A 22,933-nucleotide genomic window follows, 5' to 3' on the forward strand; every position below is an offset into this window, starting at 1 on the left:
CACCATTTACACGGAATCCAATCTGACAGGTGGAAAGCTATGCTTTCTCCAATTATCCATCTCTGCCAAGCCACAGCTGGCTTGATAGCACATTTTCTAGATAGAACACACGAGATTAAAAACCAAAAACCCACCCATGCTGGAAATATCCAAGCAGCAAGATGTCTGAATGAAAGCGGGGAGAACACAAACGCAGAGACATTTTTCTAATCCAAGTTTTCTGACTGTATTAGCTGGGTCCTGTATGATCGTTTCACATCATCGTGTTCATTAAGTAGAATGAGTAATTTTTTTTTTAAATTTGGGGCAGTAGGTGTTCAACCAAACTATCAAGTTGTCTGTCTACTTCAGCAATATGTAGAAGGTTCTGGTATTAAATAATTGAAGAGTCAAAGTCTCAGCAGTTAAAAAAAATGTACTTGCCAGTTTGAAAGTCACAGACAGTTTACTGTTCTATAATTAGATAAAGAGAAAAAAGAAGAACCCTTAGGTAGCAGGAATAAGCAAGAGTCTTCCACAGTCTGGCATCTGCAAGGAAATGAGAAAAGAGTTTTTACTTCCTTTCAATGACAGAAGCACCAGCTACATCTGACAACAGCTCACACAACTGTAACCCTCAAACTCTCTCAGACGGGCTCTGCCAGAGGTTCACTGTTGTTAATAACAGGACACCTGCTGATCCTTTCCCTTTCAGTACCTCTGCAGACACGGAAACACGCCGTTCAATCTCATTCTCCAAGTCATCAGGACGCATTTCTTGTGTCAACAGTTTCACAAGTGGGAACCGACTCTCTAGGCAACTGACGACTTTGAACAATTCTGAACAAATTCTAACTAACTTACGTTGATAGTTTTCCTCTTAAATACTCTACTACTCATTAATTCAATGGTATTGATATGTGTCTGTATGGAAACTTAAAAATTATATTCATTCAGGGTTGGAGAGAAGGCTCAACAGTTAAGGGCATTTATTGCTCTTGTTCAGGACCCAGGTTCGATTCCCAACACTCACAAGATGGTTCACAACCATCTGTAACTTCAATTCTTGGGAATCTGATATCCTCTTCTGACCTTCATGGGCACCAAGCCTGCATGTAGTAGACATATATAGATACAGGCAAAGCATTCACAAAATAAAAATGAGTAAATCTAAAATTTAAAGATGACTTTTTAAATTTTGTGTATGTGTACTTGCACAGTGGCTAGAGGACAATTTTTGGGAAATGGTTCTTTCCTTTTACCACATGGGTCCCAGGGACAGAGCTCAATCCCTTGGGCTGGGAAGCGAGCACCTTTACCTGCTGGTCTCTCTCCACCTCCCCTTTTCTGTGTAGCTTTGGAGCCTGTCCTGGAACTTGCTCTGGCTGGCTTTGAATTCACAGAGATCTGCCCGCCTCTGCCTCCTGAGTACTGGGATTAAAGGCATGCGCCACCACCGCCTGGCTTATTATTATCATCATTTTTATTTATTTATTTTTATTATCTTTTTTTTTTTTTGATTTTTCGAGACAGGTTTTCTCCATGGCTTTTGGTTCCTGTCCTGGAACTAGCTCTTGTAGACCAGGCTGGCCTCGAACTCACAGAGATCCGCCTGCCTCTGCCTCCTGAGTGCTGGGATTAAAGGCGTGCGCCACCACCGCCCGGCTTATTATCATTTTTTTAAATACTTTTAAAAAACTTTTTTTTTTTTTTTTTTGAGACAGGATCTCACTACATAGCTCTCTGGCTTTCCTGGAATTTACAATGTAGACCAGGCTGTCCTTGAACCCAAAGAGATCTGCCTGCCTCTGCCTCCCAAGTGCTGGGATTAAAGGTGTGCACAACCATCCCTGGAGTTTGTTTGTTTATTTATTTATTTATTTTTTGAGACAGGGTCTCTATACTAGCCTTGTCTGTCCTAGAGCTTACTATGTAGATCAGGCTGACCTTGAACTCAGAGATCCTCTTGCCACTAACTCTGAGTGCTGTGAGATGCCTGGCTGGGTATTCTATTTAGCTTTTCTAGTTTCTTATCAGAGGAAAATATTAGGTCTGGTACAGAATGAACCCTTCCACAGATTCATCTGCTTCAGTTTAGATGTGGCCTGGACAGCGACAAAGCAATCCTTCATTCATCCGATCAATATTCACGGAAGGACTGCTATCTGCCAGCAGCTGAGACAGTCCTGTCAGCCTTCCTGAGCCCTTCTCCCGCCAGTACACAGAAGGGCCTCCAGGAAAGGTTTCATCTGGGAAAAGTAAAGGATCTTGGTCTATTCATAGAGATTTTTGTGAGGTTCTGCACTTAAACTACTAGACAATATCAACAGTGCCAAGACTCTAAAGAGGCCCAAAACTTTTAGATGCTCATTTAAAAAGTATGACTTTTTTTTTTTTTAAATGAGAATTAAACGGTACTGCATAGAGAAATAGTTGCAGATCAGTGAAGCACGGTGGCTTGATTTATCTCGGTCTACAAGAGGGAGGATAGATCTAGAATACAATTTTGATGTGAAAAAAAAATGCAGTGTGTACTAACAGCAGGGAAAAGAACTTAGCATCGTGGCAGAATTTTAAGTGGTAAATGCCCATTCATTAGCCTGTAATGCCATTATATTAGAGGCTATATATGTAAAACACACACACAAAGCTTTAATTTAGCATCATAATGGAAAGAAAATTGGACTCAAATTGCTTTATGTCCAGTTAAATCTTGCTACTATCTGAAGAGATGGTAGAACAAATACTTACTTGAGAAAGATGTTCAGTTACTGTGCATTTCCATCTACAAAAATAAATATTTCAGAATAAATATGCCATGTCAACTGGAATCCACTCTATCCTCAGTGCTTACTAAACACAAATTTCTTTTTTTTGTTCTCCAGATATGGTTTTGGGTAGTTCTGGCTGTCTTGGAACTTGCTCTATAAACCAGGCTGGCCTTGAACTCTCAGAGATCTACCTGCCTCTGCCACCCAAGTGCTGGGATTAAAGACTTGGCGTAAACACAAATTACTTGTTCTTAGTATAATATATGGGGTAGTAATCTTAAAGCAGAATTCAAAATTTGTGATTGGATTCCATAGAGAATCCAAGGGAAAGAGTCTTGTCAGCTGGTGGTGACACGCCTGCCTCTGCTTCCAGAGCAGGGATTAAAGGCATGTACCACCACACCCAGCTTTAATTGTTTGTTTATAGTCAGGCATAGTATTGTGAACTCAGTGAAGTCCTTTGGACCAATTTTTTTTTTATTGGTATTTATTGAGCTCTACATTTTTCTCTGCTCCCCTCCCTGCCTCTCCCCTGCTCTCTTCAACCCTCCCCCAAGGTCCCCATGCTCCCAATTTACTCAGAAGATCTTGTCTTTTTCTACTTTCTACTTCCCATGTAGATTAGATCTATGTAAGTCTCTCTTAGCGTCCACACTGTTGTCTAAATTCTCTGGGATTGTGGTTTGTAGGCTGGCTTTCTTTGCTTTATGTTTAAAAACTACCTATGAGTGAGTACATGTGATGATTTTCTTTCTGTGTCTGGGTTACCTCACTCAAAATAATGTTTTCTAGCTCCATCCATTTTCCTGCAAAATTCAAGCTGCCATTATTTTTTTCTGCTGTGTAGTACTCCACTGTGTAAATGTACCACATTTTCCTTATCCATTATTTGGTCGAGGGGCATTTAGGTTGTTTCCACGTTCTGGCTATGACAAAGCTGCTATGAACATAGTTAAGCACATGTCCTTGTGGCACAATTGAGCATCCTTTGGATATATACCCAAAAGTGGTATTACTGGGTCTTGAGGAAGGTTGTTTCCTAATTTTCTGAGAAATCGCCACACTGACATCCAAAGGGGTTGTACCAGCTTGCATTCCCACCAGCAATGCAGAAGTGTTCCCTTTTCCCCACAGCTTCTCCAGAATAAGTTGTCATCAGTGTTTTTGATCTCAGCCATTCTTACAGGTGTAAGATGGAATCTCAGAGTTGTTTTGAATTGCATTTCTCTGATGACTAAGGATGCTGAACATTTCTTTAAGTGTCTTTCAGCCATTTTAGATTCCTCTGTTGAGAGTTCTCTGTTTAGTTCTATACTCCATTTTTTTTTATTGGATTATGTGATCTTCTGGTGTCCAATTTCTTGAGTTCTTTGTATATTTTGGAGGTCAGACCTCTCTCTGATGTGGGGTTAGTGAAGATCTTTTCCCATTCTGTAGGCTGTTTTGTCTTGTTGACCGTGTCCTTTGCTTTACCAAGCTTTTCAGTTTCAGGAGGTCCCATTTATTAATTGTTTCTCTCAATGTCTGCTGGGGTTATATTTAGGAAGTGATTCCCTGTGCCAATGTGTTCAAGTGTACTTCCCACTTTCTCTTCTATAAGGTTCAGTGTGGCTGGCTTTATGTTGAGGTCTTTGATCCATTTGGACTTGAGTTTTGTGCATGGTGATAGATATGGGTCTATTTTCATTCTTCTACATGTTGATATCCAGTTATGCCAGCACCACTTGTTCTGATTTTGTTAATTTGGATATTCTCTCTCTGCCTTTTGGTTAGTTTGGATAAAGGTTTGTCTATTTTGTTGATTTCCTCGAAGAACCAACTCTTTCATTGAATCTTTGTATTGTTTCCTTTGTTTCTATTTTGTTGATATTAGCTCTCAATTTGATTATTTCCTGCCGTCTAGTTCTCTTAGGTGAGTTTGCTTCTTTTTGTTCTAAAGTTTTCCAATGTTCTGTTAATTCACTAGTGTGGGATTTTTCCAGCTTCTTTATGTAGGCACTTAGTGCTATGAACTTGCCTCTTAACACTGCTTTCATTGTGGACACAATGAAAGCATCAGGCTGAACATACCTATACCTAAGTAACCAAATCAATTATTTCTGTCACAATGTATAGTAAGAATACTTTGACCTTTGCTTCACTTACTATTTTTCCATGGCAGAACATAGGGCAGAGACTTGGGAACTCGCATGCCTGAAGCCAGGTTACTCTTATGTTCCATAACTATATTGTTTGCAGGACTAAAAAAAGAAAGAAATAATCTGACGTCATCATATCAATATTCTTCAGGTACACACACAAGACAATCAAAATGTGTGCATGCGTGTGCGTTTTTGTTTGCTTTTTTGAAACAGGGTTTCTCTGTGTAGCTTTGGGACCTGTCCTGGAACCTGCTCTATAGACTAGGATGACCGTGAACTCACAGAGATCTGCCTGCTTTTTCCTCCTGAGTACTGGGATTAAAGGTGTGTGCCCAACTTCAAAATGTGTTTTTAAGTGGGGGAAAACATGTAAGCATAGTTCTTTCAAAAACATTCTTGCACTTTGGATGATTACCATTTCTCTGGGATGTTTCTTATTCCATGTGTGCATTAAGATGAAGTTAACTGTAGTGGTGCACACCTTTAATCCCAGTACTCGGGAGGCAGAGGCAGGCAGATCTCTGAGTTGGATGTCAGCCTGATTTACAGACTGAGTTCCAGGACAGCCAGGGCTACATAAAGAATATCTATCTCGAAAAGCAAAACAATAACAAAAGATGGAGTTAATCTCAATTTTTATAAGATGTAAACAGTTAACACCTATAACACCTACTGGTTAGTACCCCTGTAAACAAGACAGCTGTGTCTATTCATGGTTGGAACTGTCTAAAGACCAGGCTTCCATTAAATTCGCAGTGATTTGTTGGCCTTTGCCTCCTGAGTATGAGTGCTGGGATGAAAGCTGTTCCCCACCATGCTCGGTTGCAGCAGACCTCTTCATAAATTATTACTTTTATGTGTATGGATGCTTTATCTACATGTATGCCCATGTATCACTTGTGTGCCTAGTGCCTACAGAGGGCAGTAGAGGCTGTTGGATTCCTCTGGAGCTGGAGTTACAGAGAGTTGGGAGCCAGTATGTTGGTTATAGGAATTGAACCTCTTCTGTTGATGGAGGCTACTTGTTCATTCCCAGCCGCCCAGATTCAAATACCCACACAGAAACTGTATTAATTAAATCACTGCTTGGCCTTATTGCTCTAGCTTCTTAGCTCTTACATCTTAAATTAATCCATTTCTATTAATCTGTATATCACCACGTTGCTGTGGTTATGGCAGGCTGTGTCAGAGGCCTCTGTCTCCTGCAGGTGGCTACATGGCTTCTCTCTGACTCCACCTACTCTATCTTTCAGCCTGGCTTTACTCTGTTAAGCCATTGGCCAAAAGCAGCTTCTTTATTAACCAATGGCAATAAAACACATTTACAGCATACATCGCATCCCACATCTGTCCTGTGGAAAAGCAGTCAGTTCTCTTAACTATTGAGCCATCTCTCTAGCTCCTATAATAAATCTCTTAAGAACTGAAGTAAGTTAAAGTTGCCACCAATAAAACTAATCTAACTTGGGCTGGAGAGATGGCTCAGAGGATAAGAGCACTGCCTGCTCTTCCAAAGGTCCCGAGTTCAATTCCCAGCAACCACATGGTGGCTCACTACCATCTGTAATGAGGTCTGGTGCCCTCTTCTGGCCTTCAGGCATACACACAGACAGAGAATATTGTATACATAATAAATAAATATTTAAAAAAAAACTAATCTAACTTTTTGTTATTGACTCAAAATAGTATACATTTATTAACTGACCTCAGTAATTAAGAAATAAAAAAAAATGAAGTGCTTTCTGAGGGATGGAGAGATGGCTCAGCAGTTAACAGAGGACCCGAGTTTGATTCCAAGCATCCACATCAGGCAGCCAGGGGATCTGACACCTCTGGCCTCTATGGACACCTAAACTCATATGCACATAATCACATACACATAATCAAAAACAATAAAAATAAAATAAAAAGGTAAGCATTTAGGGGAAAATAGAGTATAAAATTTATTCCTTTATTTTCTGAGCCATCTCTCCAGCCCCGAGATATGCTTTCTTCCTTACTCATTAGATACTTTGGATTTCCCAATCTCAAACAACTTTCAGGATTTCAAAAAATAGTTATGGGCTAAGCAGAGATGGCTCAGTGGTTAAGAGCACTAACTGTTTGTTCTTCCAGAGGCCCTGAGTTCAATTCCCTGCATACAAACAGTGGTACATAACCACCTATAATTCAATTTGATCCCCTCCTCTGGCATGCAGGGATATATGTAGATGACAGAAGAGTTTATGTATATGACAGAGTACTCATAAAATACATAAATAAATCCTTAAAATATTTACATGTGTATGTGCATGTGTGTGGGTGCCTAGAAGAGGGTGTGGATTCCATGGAGCTGGAGTTACAAGCAGTTGTACGTTTGACTAATGTAGGTGTGGAACTTCATTCCAGTCCTTTAAAGAGCAACAAGTGCACACACACACCCACACACACACCCACACACACTCACATCCACACATATACACTCACGCACACCCACGCACCCACCCCTGAAAACCTCTTCTGGTTTCACAAACCCTCTCTCTCAAAACAACAAGAAAAGCAAAACCCTCACCAAACACTACTTGTACTAGGTTATCACCAAGAATTCTTATTACATTATTGCAATTTTTATTACTTGCATTATTATTACTACTATTATTATTATTAGTTTTTTGAGATAGGCTGTCTCTGTGTAGCTCTGGCTGTCCTGGAACTCACTCTGTAGACCAGGCTGGTCTAGAGCTCAGAGATCTGCCTGCCTCTGCTTCCCGAGTGCTGAAAATAAAGGTATGCGTCACCCTTATTATTTTTTTTTGATTTGGGGTGGTAGTGATGAGTTAGACCATTTAATTTACCTGTTGTTGCTACAGAAGTTGGCTGTGCCCCAGACAAATGGAGTGCTAGTCTGCTCCCACAAATCTGCCAAGGAGAACAGAACAGTTGCTGACACTACTAGGAAAAACACCAGTCCGCGTTAGCTGGGTTTGTCAGATGGGAAATGATAGAGCAATTGTGAGGGGTGAAAGTGAAAACTGATGGAGTGCCCTGTCCAAGTAAATCAGAAGCAGGAATTTAACATAAAAGCCATAAATAATAGTCATTGTGCCTAGTAACAATCACACAGATGGCACAACAGGATTTATGGGGAAACAGATGTAAAGAAATGCTTCTTCTACTCAAGGGGAACAGGTTCTTCTATGTGTCTGCAGAGTGATACAAAATGTGCTCCTTTTGGGGCCCAATAAAAATAATAAGGCGGGGGCTGGAGAGATGGCTCAGCAGGTTAAGAGCACTGACTGCTCTTCCAGAGGACCCGGGTTCGATTTCCAGCACCCACATGGCAGCTCACAATTGTCTGAAAATGCAGTTCCACGAGATCTGACACCTTCACACCAATGAACATAAAGTTAAATAAATCATTAAAAAAAAAATAAAAAAAAAACAACAAGGCGTTCCAAACAACATGGTATGCTCATAAAAAAAGAAAATCTTCCTTCTGTCTTAAGCAAATGATCTGAGATTAAAATCTGTGGAGGAAAAAAATGTAGAGGCGTCTCACCTTTATCCCAGTCTTCATCACAAGGAGGGCACTGCCATGTGCTCTCAGTCAGAGTCTCTTGTCCAAGGTTCCTGGTTTGGTTGACTGAAAGACAACAGAGATTTGACACATAAAGGGCGGGTGGGAGGACCAGTAGGTTATTCTGTTTAAGGGATTTAAGGCCTTTAAAGGCTGCAGGGTAGCTTATTGAGTCTTTGTTTCTAAATACAGAAAGGATGAAAGCTGACAGGAATAAGAAGCAGAAACAAAGACTGTTACCACAATTATTGCAGTAACAGGATTGTTTATTTATTGAGGCAAGATCTCAAACTCAAAGATGACCTTGACCTTCAGGTCCTCCTGCTTCTACTTCTTAACTTCAGGTATTAAAGGTCAGTGCCATCATGCCTATGGTTTTTCTGGCACAGGAGCTGGAACCCAGCTTTATCCATGTGAGGCAAGTGGCTTGACCCATTGAGTTCTATCTCCAGCCTCAAGGACTTTATTTTTAGATGATTTATTATAACAGCAGAAGAGAAAACAGTCTGACCTATATAAGAATCTAACAACCCACTGCTACAATGACACAACCACACAACCATGTCCAAGGCAGAAAACTGTTCCTCTGAAATGGTGAAAGCCAGAAAGCAAGCTGATGATGTGGAATTATACCAACTGACCGGCTAACCCACCGAATTGGAACGTTTTGGCTAGTAAGGCTTACCCACATCCTGCTCAATACAGCTCTTGTCATCACAGCTGGAGATGTGATGACTGATTTCAGCCCGGGGAACCTGGTGCCGAGCATTGAAGGGACAAGTAGCCAATTTGTTTGCGACATCAGGATGATTCTGTGGAATCAAAATTAAGGGATCTATCAATTTTTTGGATATCATAAAATCCACAGAAACTAGCTCAGCCTTCTTCTATAAATGGCTCCATGAAATCTCTCAGCAAGCTGCTGTGGTGGGTACACTCAGCCATGGTGGGCAGCTCATCACAGAAGCCTAAGAGGGAATTATTTATCATCCACACAAACCACACAGCTACTAATCCCAGTAGCATCAAAATGTAAGCCTTTTGGTTATGACTGTAGGGATTAACACACACACACACACACACACACACTGGGATTTTAGTGGCTTATAAAGAGCAAAGCAGTCCGTGTGAGCAGTCAGACAGCACAGCCTACAAGGCTGGAGCTCTCTGGGTGTCTCTGCAAGCTGACATTCAGAATCAACACTAACAAGGAACAGTCTGCACTGCAGTGAGGCCCTTGCTAGTGCAATGCGACAGTGCTAAGACACAGAGAGCTGCAGACACAGCTAATCGCTATCAGACCAATGCAGACACAAAGAAACAGACACAGCTAATCACTATCAGACCAATGCAGACACAAAGTACTGACGGCTGAGATGAGGCCCTGAACAATTTAACTTTCGCTTGTTTGTTTTTGAAGACAGAGTTTCTCTGTGCAGCCCTGTCTGTCCTGGAACTCTCTCTGTATTCCAGGCTGGCCTGGAATTCAGAGATCGTCTGCCTCTGCCTCTCAAGTGCTGGGATAAAAGGCGTGTGTCACCATTGCTTGGTGAACAATTTAACCTTTATTTCATCTACTTCACTTAGGAAAACCCCAAGTGATAGGCACTGTGTGGGTTAGTAGCTTGTTTTAACCCCCCAAAAAGGATTTATTGTCACTTAAATATCATGGTAATGGCACTAGCAATTAAAAAATTAAGAAAAAGAGGGCCTGGAGAGATAGCTCAGGGGTTAAGAGTGCTTTCTGAACCACCCTGAGGACCTCAGTTTGGATTCCAGAACTGCTGGTGGCCGAGTCAGAGGAGCAGCCGGTGGCAACTGAAGTTCAAGGTGTCAGCCCCCAGGAGGCAACTCCCTGATGGGTGACTCTCAGACAGACAAGACCCCCCCTCCCAAATGTCTTTTGCTTCTGCTGTCCTTTGCATGTCTGCCGCTGCCATCTTTCTCTGGTATCTGCATGGTGTGAACGGGTGTGGGGAGATCCCACTGTCTGTAACATAGTGCGTCTGGTAGTATGTCTGGAAAAATCCTGTCCTACTGGGCATCTTTACCTGTGGGTTATTATAAAGAAGATTCCTTCCTAAGCTGTACTGTCTAACTGATAATAATAATGTTAGTTTAAATAGAGTTTTGATGATAAAAAATAAAACAAGGAAGTATCACATAGCTAGAATATATGAATTTCTATTGAGCCACATAGACTGTGGCTTAGGTTAATGATTAAGAAAAACAATTGAGTCACAGTAGCTAGTTTAAATTCTTTTAACCTTAAGGCTGGGAGATGTGTTCACAGGTTTCAGAGTGCACCATAGCTAAAACAAAGCTTTGAAAATAACTTAGACTAGATGTTTTGATAAACAGCCTTGAGATGAAAAACCCAAGAAGACAATCCACAGTTTTAGAAAGGCAGAGTTGAATGAGGAACTCATTAAGGTCGGGGAACAAGAACAAAGCAGCCCAATTATCATTAGCTGATGGGCCTTTCTTGCTAGGATCAGTTGATGACCAAAGGTGATGATTAATTCCTCACACCCATTTCTGTCCTCAATCTTCTGATATGATGATGATGGGGTATGTACTCTAAAGATTTAAAGTACAGCTGATTGATTGTTTTTCACGTATAAAAGTTTAGGTTTGTGATTCCTTTAAGATTCCTCACAAGATTACCTTTCAAGATAAGTAATAAAGTAACTGGCCATTCTTCATAACTGCAAAACACAGCTTGCCAGCAAAAGACCTGACTAACAAGAATATCTTACTTGCTGCATGATTAATCTGTAACAAGTTGCTTGGGTTCTTGGGATAACTTGTTTTTCACCTGTAATATGTAAAATGTTTAATCATGTAAGGGATATGGACAACATGCTCTTTTTTACTTGTATTCACTGGAGACATTCACTTGAAAAACAGAATGTAACCACAATGTAATTTTTAAATGAAAGGCTTTGCTGGGATATATAAGTTGTAAGGGGTAAATATAAAACAGGTTAGAAGGAAAACATCAAGAATCAGAGAGTTAGAAGGAAAATACCAAGAATGAGAGAATTAGGAGAACATCAAGAGAGTTAGAAGGAGAAGAGAAACATCTAGAGAGACAGAAGGGACATTTCTGGATAGAGATAAAAGAATACAGAACACAGTATGAAGAATACGGAATTAAGAAGGAAACCATCAAGAGAGTGTGTGTCTTTTCCCCTAACCTTAGTAGCAGTGACTCCATGGATTTCCTTTGAATCCTGTACTGCGGGGGGGGGGGGGGGGGGGGGGGGGGGAGGCGGGTGCTAGCCCCCAGGCAGCAAAACAGCACTCAGTAATAAGTTGGGTATGGTCTTGCATGCCTGTAAAGCAGTCAGTGCTGGTAGGCAGCAAAGATAACAGGCAACTTGATGGGGCTTTATTGCTTGCTAACCTAGTTGACAAAAGAAGTAATAAGCTTCAGGTCTCAAAGGAATAAGTCAGAGTGATAGACAGGAGCACCCTTTATCCTCTTCCAGCTTCCTCTTGTGCACACATATGTAATACACACATACCACACTCACACAGAAGACTGTAGCCAGCTACCATGGCACAGACCTTCAGTCCCAGCACTTGGGAGGTGGAGGTAGCGAGAGATCTGAGGGAAAAGGTGAGTGGAGACCAGCCTTGGCTAGAAAAAGTCCTATTTCAAAAAACTAAAGTATCTTCCCTTCCCTAACAACTCCAACCAAACAATAACACAACAACAACAAAAGCAGTTTGTGGCTCAGGCCTATAATACCAACTACGAAGAGTCTAAGGTAGGAGAATGGGAAGTTCAGCTGGCCTGGGCTGTGAGTTCAAGGTCACCTTGGGCAATTTAGTGAGTCTGAGTACTTACTCCTCTAGTGTCCCTAGTACTGCCTCCCCTTCCCCACAAAAAATGCAAAGAAAAACAAAACACATGAGACGCAGTCTCTATTACTTACATAAGACATGTTAGACATTGAAAGCAAAGGCTTTTGGAGACAGGGTCTTGCTATACAGCCCTAAATGGACTTGATCCTCCTGCCTTAGCCTTGCAAATGGTAGGATTACAGACATGAACCACTATACCTACTTAAGGAAAACAACTTAAAAATTTTTTACTTTAAATGTGTATGAGGTATTGGATTCTCCTGGAGCAGTTGTGAGCCACTTGTGAAGAGCACTACAGGGGCTCCTAACAGCTGGTCATCTCTCCAGTCTCCACCTCTCCTTTGTTGTTGTTTGAATCTCTCTACGCAATGTACGTACTCTATAGACCAGGATGGCCTTTAACTCAGAGTATCTCTGCCTACCTCTGCCTCCTGAGTGCTGGCATTAAAGGCATAATTTACCATGGCCAGCTAAATTTTTTTTTTAAATATTACACATATGAATGTTTTGCCTGCATGTATGTATATATGCATCATATGTGTGCCTGAACAGAAGAGTGGGCCAGATCCCCTGAACTGGAGTTATATGGTTGTGAGTCACCATGTAGTGCTGGGAATCAAACCCAGGTCTTCTGTAAAGACAACAAGTGCTCTTAATTGCTGAGTTATCTCTTTATCCTCCACCTAGGTTTTTCTTTCCTTTTTTTTTTTTTTTCAGACATGGTCTTTTGTGGGGGGAGGTTTGAGACAGATTTTTCCCTGTGCAGCCAGCCATGGCTGTCCTGGAACTCTCTCTGTAGATCAGGTTGGTCTCAAACTCAGAGATCCTACTGCCTCTGCCTTCCAAGTGCTGGGATTAAAGGCATGTGCCACCACTGCTCCTTGAGACTGCCCCCTCCCCCCACCCACACACACCTAAGACAGGGTTTCTGTGTGTAGCTCTGGCTGTCCTGGAACTCTCTCTGTAGATCAGGTTGGCCTCGAACTCACAGAGATCCACCTGCCTCTGCCTCCCTACATGCTGGAATTAAAGGCGTGCACCGTCACAGCCTGGTGAGACTTGGTCTTATCAAGTATCCTAGGAGGTCACTACTTAATTTACCTGTCGTTGGCCTCATGGCAATCCTCCTGCCTCAACTTCCTGGTTACAACTGTCTGGATTACAGGTGTGTGCCACTATGTCTGGCTGGTTTGCTTCTTTGTTTTGAGACAGTCTCATGTAGCCCAGGTTAACATGCCTAACTTCTATATAGTTGAGGGTAACGTTGAACTTTTTATTTTCCTGCTTCTACCTCTTTACTGCTGGGATTATAGGCTCGAAAATCAAACATGAAATGGGGAGTGACTGCGGGAGCAACAACAGCAGCGGCTTCCAGAAGCTATAGTAAGAAGTTCCTCTGAGAAAGAGCACCTGTGTTCCAGCTAGCATCCACTGCCATTCTCTGTGTGAGATGCCTCACTGCTGCAGTGACCATCTGCACCTTGAGGAGTGGTCACCGAGGTTCTGCTCTGCCTGCACCCGAGGGAGCATTCAACCGAGACAGAGTCCCTAAATACATCAACTGGAGAAGAGATGGTAGACAGTGTAAGAGTACATTCAACAACATAAAGAGCAAGGCAACCCCACCAGAAACTAGGTTCTACAACAGTAAAACCTGAACATCCAAAGGCAGATGAAGCAGAAGAAACAACCTTAAAAATAATTTTATAAAGATGACTGAGGCCCTTAAAGAAGTGGAAGACAAACAAAAAAATGGAGGAAATTAACAAATGCCTTAAAGAAAACCAAGAAAGAGCAATCAAACAGTTGAAGGAAACAGTTCAAGACTTGAAAACTGAAATAGAGGCAATTAAGAAAACGCAAAACGGGAATTCTGGAATTAAAAAATTTGGGTAAGTGATCAGGAACCACGAATACAAAACCAGATTTAAATAATACCTATCCACAAATCAGCCTTACAGAAAGTATTAGGCAGACAACCCAAGCAAGTGAGCTACATCCACAAAAACAAAGGCAACAGATGATCTCACAACAGAAAATCCCAAAGAAGGGAAATGTATTGGGCTAAAATTATCTCAGGGCTTGTACCTCAAGGCCTGTAGGACAGAGAAAAGCCTGGCTCGAGTTTGAAGAATAGTCTCAAAACTACTGAGTGGGATGAGACAGCAAAATCTAGGTAGACACCCTCCTAGCCAAAGGGAGGAATTGGCTGTCTCTCATTGGCTGGAGGTACCCCCACATCACACTATGTCACTTAACCTATATAAGCTGACGCTCATAGTAATAAACTGAGTTCCTGCCTTGACTTGACTCCCTATCGCATCTGATTCCTTTACACAGATGATAAATGGGCTAAAAAAGAAATCAGAGAAATATCACAATAGCCACAAACAATACAAAGTATCTTGGGGTAACTCTAACCAAACAAGTGAAAGACCCATATGACTTAAGTCTTTGAAGAATAAAACTGAAGAGGACATCAGACAATGGAAAGATCTCCCATGCTTTTGGATAGGGAGGATTAACATAGTAAAAAGGTAATCTTACCAAAAGCAATCTACAGATTCAATGCAATACTCATCAAAATCACAGCACAATTCTTCACAGACCTCAAAAGAACAATAGTAAATTTCATATGAAAAAACAAAAACTCAGAATAGCCAAAACAACCCTGTACAATAAAGGAACCTCTGAAGGCATCTCTATCCCTGTCTTCAAACTCCATTATAGAGTTATAGTAATGAAAATAGCTGGGTATTGGCACAAAAACAGATAGGTAAAGCAATGGAATCAAATTAAAGACCCTGACATTAAACTCACACACCTATGAACACCTAATTTTTTTAAAAACAGTATTTTTGCCTTGTAGTTGAGTACTGTTCTTTTGAGGTCTTTGAAGAATTTTGCTGGGATTTTGATGGGCATTGTATTGAATCTGTAGATTGCTTTCAGTAGGATTGCCATTTTTACTATGTTAATGCTGCCTACCCAAGACCATGGGAGATCTTTCCATTTTCTGGTGTCTTCTTCAATTTCTTTCTTCAAAGATTTAAAGTTCTTGTCATACAAGTCTTCCACTTGTTGTGGCTATTGTGAAGGGTGTTGATTCTCTGACTTCTTCCCTAGCCCTTTTATCATCTGTGTACAGGAGGGCTACTGATTTTTCTGAACTCAAGGACTTTATGCAAGTTAGACAAGCTAGATTCTACAAATTAAACTACACTCCAAGCCCTAAATACTTCTTAAAATATTAAGTATGAATTATATATAGTTTAAATATTACCAACCTTTTCATATTTGTATCTGAAATTGGTATTCTCTAAAAACAATTAGGAGCTGACGAGATGGCTGAGGTTAAGAGCACTACTGCTCTTGCAGAAGACCTGGATTTAGTCCCAGAACCCACATGGTGGCATATGACTGTATGTAAATTCAGTTCTTACAAAATGTTCTTGGGCACCAGGTACACATGCAGTACACATGTAGTACACATATGTATATGCAGGCAAATACTTATGTACAGAAATATAAATTGTTTTTTGTTTTTTGAAGATAAGGTGTCTGTGTGTTGCTTTGGAGCCTGTCCTGGAACTAGCTCTTGCAGGCCAGGCTGACCTCAAACTCACAGACCCACCTGCCTCTGCCTCCTGAATGCTAGGATTAAAAGACTGCACCACCACCACCCGGCAAAATATAAATCTTAATTTTTTTTAAAATTTTACTTTGAAAACTACTGAAGTACGTTTTTCCCTAAGATTTATTTATTCACTTATTTTATGTATATGTGTGCTCTGTCTTCAGGCACACCAGAAGAAGGAATCTGATCCCATTACAGATGGTTATGAGCCACCATGTGGTTGCTGGGAATTGAACTCAGGACCTCTGGAAGAGAAGTCAGGTGCTCTTAACCACTGAGTCAGCTTTCCAGCCTCCAAGATTGTACTTTGTTAACTATGTGTGTGTGGTTTGTGTGTGTATGTGCAAGGTAATTATGTGTGTGTGGTTTGTGTATGTATGTGCAAGGTAAGTATGTGTGTGCTTTGTGTGTGTATGTGCTGTGCCTGTGGAAGAAGAGGGCATTGAATTTCCTAGATTTGGAATTACGGAAAGTTGTGAGCTGACTGATATGGGTGGTAGAATTTGTGACCTCTGGAAGAGTAGCAAGTGCCTTTAACCACTGAGCCATCTCTCCAACTCTGACATCAGTATTCTAACAACCCTTTACAAGTACATTCATTCTTTGATTCATTCATTTGTCTGCTGTCTGTCTCTGTCTGTCTGTCTGTCTGTCTGTCTGCCTATCGATTGGTTTTTTGAGACAAGTTTCTCTGTGTAACATCTCTGACTGCCCCAGAACTCACTTTGTAGATCAGGCTGCCTCTAACTCACAGAGATCCTCTGCCTCTGCCTCCTGAGTGCTGGGATTAGAGGCATTCACCATACCCCCCAGCTAGTTTTTAGTTAAAAGAGGACTAGAGTACATTGTATTAGCTAAGTCTATAAAGAAGTAAGCAGAGAGAAAACACTAATTAAAAAAAAGATTTGCAAGCTGGTGAGAGGCTTATTGGCTAGCAATGCTTACTGCTCTTTCACAGGAGCTAACTACAGTTCCTAGCACCCACATGGTAGCTCAGACTGTTAATTCCAGTTCCAAGGGATCTGATGCCTTCTGGCTTTTGTGGGCATCCATGGGCACATTGTGCATATAAACTTACATAGGCAGAAAGACATATACATAAATTAAAAAACAATTTTAAAAACTTAAAAAAGATGAAACCGAGTTACTTTTAGGAAGAATATTTTGAGTTAAGAATTCTAAACAAGAAGTCAGAGAGAACTGTTAACAGCGATGTTGGAGAGGAGGCCTGGTGGTTAAACATTTGGATCCAATGCCCTCTTCAGACCTCTACAGGCACTAGGCACACACATGGTGCACAAATATACATTCAACTAAAACACCCATAAATATAAATCTAAAAATATTTTTAAAAGAAATAGGGTACTTAGCACTTATCAGAATAAAGAACACATCAAATTTATAAAGTAAGAGGGATTTCTCATTACAAGTAAAAAAATTAGTGATTCTTTTGTTTTCCAAAGGATAAGATTCTAGATGTTTATAAACAATGCTTTGTCTATAGTTAGTAGAAAGAAAAAAAATAAAAAATTTATATACTTCAAAGAATAAGACATCTGTAACTATTGGAACTTAACAAGGTAGAATCTGGCCTTCAATCACAGTATTTATGTTAAGTGATTTGTTGCTACAAAGTGTGTCTCTTCAGAACTCAAGTCAGCATGAGAAGGCATATTATGAAAACAATACCCTACCTTTCTGCACTTGATAAGATGATAAGGAAACCTGCAGGCCCTGATCTGGTGATTTTTATCATACGGGCACTGTAATAACTTTTCAGGGTCCAGGGAGTCGACTGGAAGAGAGAAAAAAATAAAGTAAGTATAAAGTATAATTCTGTTAAACTACAGCAGCCTTTCAGGAACATAGTGTTTTCAGAAAATCTGTAGTGAAAGAATAAAGCAGTCTAAGAAAAAGTCAGATTAAAATAAAATGTGACTGGTTCAATAGCGGTAGGATCCACCTTTCATCCCAGCACTTAGGAGGCAATAGGCAGATCTCTGAGTTCGAAGCCATCTACACAGTAAAACCTAGGACAGCCAGGATTACACAGAGAAGCCCGTCTCATAAACACACACACACACACACACACACACACACACACACACACACACACCCCAAATAGAACCCCCCAAAACTAAAATCAAACCAACCAAAAAAGCAAAACAAAAACAAAGAAAATGTGACTAAATGATAAAATCTAATTATGAGAAAATAAAATTGTCATCACTGACTCTTAAGCACAGCAGTACCAACTACGGCGTGCTGCTGAGGTCTCATTACATCATTTACATTTGACTGAATACTGCTTTCCAGTTCTCATGCTCTTTTTTTTTTTTGACAAGGTTTCTCTGTGTATCTCTGGCTGTCCTGTAGACCAGGCTGGCTTTAAGCTCACAGAGATCCTCCTGCCTCTGCTCCTGAGTGCTGGGATTAAAGGTGTGAGCCACCACTGCCCTGCCAGTTTGCATTCTTATTATAAAACAAAAATGCTAAATGGCATCCAAAGTATTTTTCTTCTTCTTCCTTTTTTTCTTTTTCTTTTTGGTTTTTTGAGACAGGGTTTCTCTGTAGCTTTGGAGCCTGTCCTGGAACTAGCTCTTATAGACCAGGCTGGCCTCAAACTCACAGAGATCTGCCTGCCTCTGCCTCCCAAGTGCTGGGATTAAAGGTGTGTGCCACCATTGCCCAGCTCCTTTTTCTTTCTTAACGGTAACAATTCAGGGTCATTTCTATTTTCTAGGTAGGTACTCCAACCAAGATTTCCCAGTAGCACACTAAAGCTGAAATGGACTGCTGGTGTCCCAATGTAACGATTGTGTCCCACTGCAATTGGGAACTCTACTCTCCCTATCCAGCTGGCCTTATGCAAATTAGGAATAATTAGGATCCTGTGTATTTCTAGTAAACAAGTTGATAGCCATAGAGTTTCAATAGCTTCCCCCCAATCTGTTCTTTGCTTTACTTCTGTATGTTGTATTGGTTATTCTAGTTTCCTTGTCCATGATCTCATTACTTTTGTCAGACAGATGATTTTACTTTTCATATTTTGGAATATAGGTAAGAAAAAATTCCTTCAATTAATGACTACTAAACCACCCAGCTGAAATAAAAATAAACTGCAAAGACAGAGCCTCCTACAGCTGTTGGAACCGGAGACAACTGCAGACATGGACTGCTGTGTCAAGAAAACCCTGAACCATGCTATTCAAAACTGCCCTTAGGCTATCCAAGCTGCCTTGGCTGTGCCCCCAATCTTAACAAGCTTGGTTGTTAAGGCAACCCAATAAAACGCCCTTGCCACCCCTTGAAGGTAAGGATAAACAATTCACCTTTGATAAGAAGCTTATAAAGCATAAGACTGCAGTGGAAATCAGAAACCAGAGGGGAACTGAAACAGTTTCACTGGCGGTGTAAACATGGAATAAATTGCTAACCGCGGTCATGATGCAAATGAGCCTGAAAGGTGACCTGAAGGACAGAACGCATAGGGAGGAGAAGTCCTGGAGGACAGGCGTGCTTATTATGCCAGCTGTGCTCTTCTTAGCCAGCAATCTTTCCCTATTTGTGCAGCTTCGGAGCACCCAGGGAGCATTCAGAAATGAGATTCTTAGTAGTTTTCCTTCATTTAATCCATTCTGTCACTAGCAAATGCCAGCAACTGACAGAATGGGAGGTACTCTATGATTCACACCTGATAACTGCCCATGTAGAGCAGGAGTCAAAACTGACAACCAGAATTACCAAATGCTTTACTTCCTGGTCTGGCAATTTAGGTCAGCTCTCATCTACTGTTCTATAGGAAAAGAATTATCCACCCACCCACCCACCCACCCACCCACCCACCCACCCATCCATCCATCCATCCATCCATCCATCCATCCATCCATCCATCCATCCATCGTCGGTGACCAAATCACAGGTCTTGAGAGCGCTCTACAAGTGTTCTACAACTGAGCTACACCCCAGTCTTGTAAAAATTTTGTATTTATTACCATGTGTGTAGATTAGAGGACAGCTTTATGGAGTCAGTTTCCTCTCCTTTTACATGGGGTCCGAAACTCAAATCAAGGCTGTCAGGCTTGTACGGCAAGCATTCCACTGCGGAGCCATCTCATTGGCCTGTTGGTTTGCCTTTGAATAACCTTGCTGTGAAGCCCAAGCTGGTTTAGAAGTTGGAATCCTCCTGACTCAGCTTCCTATGAGCTGGGATTACAGTTAGTTCTCATATCTCTCTCATTACTTAAATTGAAAGTGTTTTATTTCAGACCATTTGTTCAGAGTGATATGGCTGTAGACTAAAGTGTCATATTTAAAATTTGATATTTCTTTTAAAAAAAAATAAAAAATGACTTATTTTCATTTTGTGTGCATTGATGTTCTGTCTGCATGTCTGTATATGATTCCCTGCGACTGGAGTTGCAGACAGTTGTGAGCTGCCATATGGGTGCTGAGAACTGAACCCAGGTCCTCTGGAAGAGCAGCCAGTGCTCTTAACTACTGAGCCAACTCTCCAACTCTAAAATATGAATTATATCTATACCGCAACACCACACAGGCCCTTCTTTCTCAGCATTTCATGGAGAAATTTTTCACAACATCCAGTCTAGTCAGGCATCACACTACACATAACTGACGTGATTATCTGAAAGCAGCAGGCAGTACATACTGTAAGTGTCTTCCATGCTGACGGCAGAGGAGTCCTGTTCAAGTGCTAGAGGGAAAAACACGGTTCAGAGAATCAGAAATGAAATTTATCAAAAGACAGCCCTAAGATGTAGAATTCTTTCTGGAATTGAAGTCGCTCAAGTTCAATAACACAAACCCTTAGTATATGGCCTCCTCCCGAGACATTTCTCTTCTTTAAAGCATTCTTTACTCCTAAGACTAATTTTAGCATTATCATATAATTTATATTCTTGGAATAAACTCCAGGGCCCAAAAACAGGCCAAATATGACTACAGACATAAATTATATTCAAGTGACAACATAGTAATGTATGTTAAGAGGTATTACAACACCTGCCACTGTTCACCTCCTATTAAAGTTTGATGCTATTTAACATTAGTAATAGGGGTAAGTCAAGGCTATAAAATACTATTATTTAAAATTCCAGATAAACTACTTTAAAGCTCTTCTTTCCAGCTGGATAGATGCTAAATGGTTAAGAGCTCTAGTTGCTCTTGCAGAGGATCTGGATTTGGTTCCCAGCACCCACATAGCTTACAAGTGACTGTAACGCCAGTTTTAGGGGATCAAATGCCCTCTTTGACCTCTGTGGGCAATGCATGCCCGTGGTGTACTCATAAATGCACACATACTCGTGTAAAATAAAAACAAATCTTATTTAATAACTTTAAAAAAATGAGATCAGGAGATGTCATACTGACGTTCTCTTATCTTTACTCGGTTCCTCTCATTTCTTACATAAAGGCAAGATTAGTCCTACTCCGGTCAGTATTGATTCCTTCTCTACAGATAACAAGTGAATTTAGGATTTAAGAACTCACAGAAAACATGAAAGAGAACAAATATAACAGAAATGAAAAACATTAAAATAAAATGTCTCAGTTTGAATTCTCTTTTACTGGAGAGCTCTATTGAACACTGATTTAATTTACTTATTATTATGGGAAAACTAATCTTGTATCTAACCACTCCCACAGGAATCTTCTGAAAATTGGATGCACATACAGCTGTTGTCTCTAGGCAAGCTCTCCTTTGGCCTTTCACACAATTCCATACTCCTTCTCCCCATTCTATGACATAAGCACCATTAGAACCTTTGTTAGGAAATACAGATGATCAGCTAACTCCAGTTTAGTACTTCGTTGCAGAGCCCATTTGTTAAGGACAATTACTAGGGAAACTGTCTGAAAATTATTCTTCATGTTTGTATTAAACTGTCCTGACCTTCTGGAACCTCTATTACAGTTATGTCCTACTTTGTTAAAAAATAAAAAAGGTTTGGAAGGAAGAGTCAAGCATTACATTTTCTTGTTTTCTTTTTTAATTTTTTTTAAATTTCAAGGTATCTAAGAGAGATGAATGCAGTATTCAGCAACTTAGAGAGCTGACCTCTTCTTTCCCAGCAGTAATTACAAGCAGGTCAAGAGTGCTGGACTTCATGGTATCACCCAGCTGTCTCTTATCTTCCCCATCAAACAGTTAACCCATGATTAGATTCCCTTCCCTCAGTACTAGGCTGCTGTGAACTGGATAAAGTGCGAATCTGAAGCTACTGTTTAAACCCTGAAAAAAAATTGCAGATCTCAGTAAAGTAGTAATTTCTCTATCCTTACCAAAAGCCCCCAGATTCGAGAAGATTCTCAAGCAACGCGAGGATAAAAGGAGCAGGCAAGGAGGGGGAGGTTTTGAAAACAAGGTGGAAAAAGGTGCCAGGCAGGCCGTCGAGGTACAATGAGCGACGCGGCAGTGGCGAGGGCTTAAGGTTGGGGAGTGAGGGAGGGCACCTCCTTGAAGGTATCTCACACGTGAACTGCTCCCAAGGGCTGACCCAAGCCAAAGCCCTGCCACCTTTCCTCCTTACCTCAGTTCAGACGCTCGCCCCACAGCCAACTTCGCCTTACAGTCAGGCCCCGGCAACGCCCACTTCCGGTCGATGCCAGGGCGGGGCTGCACTTCCTGTGACTGTCGCTTGCGCTGGCCCAGTCACAAAGCCAACACTTGTGACGCCTTCTCCCTTTGGCTCACCCTCAAGCCTTCAAGGCTACCTCTTGGGGATTTTCAGTCGCTTTGCTTTTAGCCGCCACCTCTCTCTGCTCCCTGGCCCTCATGGTCCTATGTGGGGGGAGAGCTTCCTTTGCTGGCTTTGGGGCGGCCATCTTAGAAAAGCCAGGGAAAAGCTGGGTGCTGTTTACAAGAAAACCTTGTTTGTGGAAGTTGTTGAGACAGAAATGTAATTTAGATTTTGAGAGTTCAAAAGAGGACAGCTGAGGAAAATCAAGAAGGGCA

At 41.1% G+C, this 22,933-nt stretch overlaps 1 protein-coding gene across 1 annotated transcript; it reads right to left on the bottom strand.

Annotated features, from left to right (window-relative positions):
• Positions 1–397: 397 nt before the first annotated feature.
• Gtsf1 (gametocyte specific factor 1) lies at positions 398–22,562 on the bottom strand. Its single transcript, XM_057792546.1, has 9 exons — positions 22,509–22,562; positions 20,627–20,671; positions 17,652–17,752; positions 9,133–9,259; positions 8,430–8,513; positions 7,726–7,789; positions 4,896–4,990; positions 2,731–2,764; positions 398–528 (listed from the first exon to the last, which is right to left on the bottom strand). The coding sequence occupies exons 2-8, from the start codon at positions 20,640–20,642 to the stop codon at positions 2,748–2,750; spliced, it is 504 nt and encodes a 167-aa protein (XP_057648529.1). The 5' UTR covers positions 20,643–20,671; positions 22,509–22,562; the 3' UTR covers positions 398–528; positions 2,731–2,747.
• Between the last annotated feature and the right edge of the window lie 371 nt (positions 22,563–22,933).

Source organism: Chionomys nivalis, chromosome 17, assembly GCF_950005125.1.
Source record: "Chionomys nivalis chromosome 17, mChiNiv1.1, whole genome shotgun sequence".
In the NCBI taxonomy this organism is placed as follows: Eukaryota; Metazoa; Chordata; class Mammalia; order Rodentia; family Cricetidae; genus Chionomys; species Chionomys nivalis.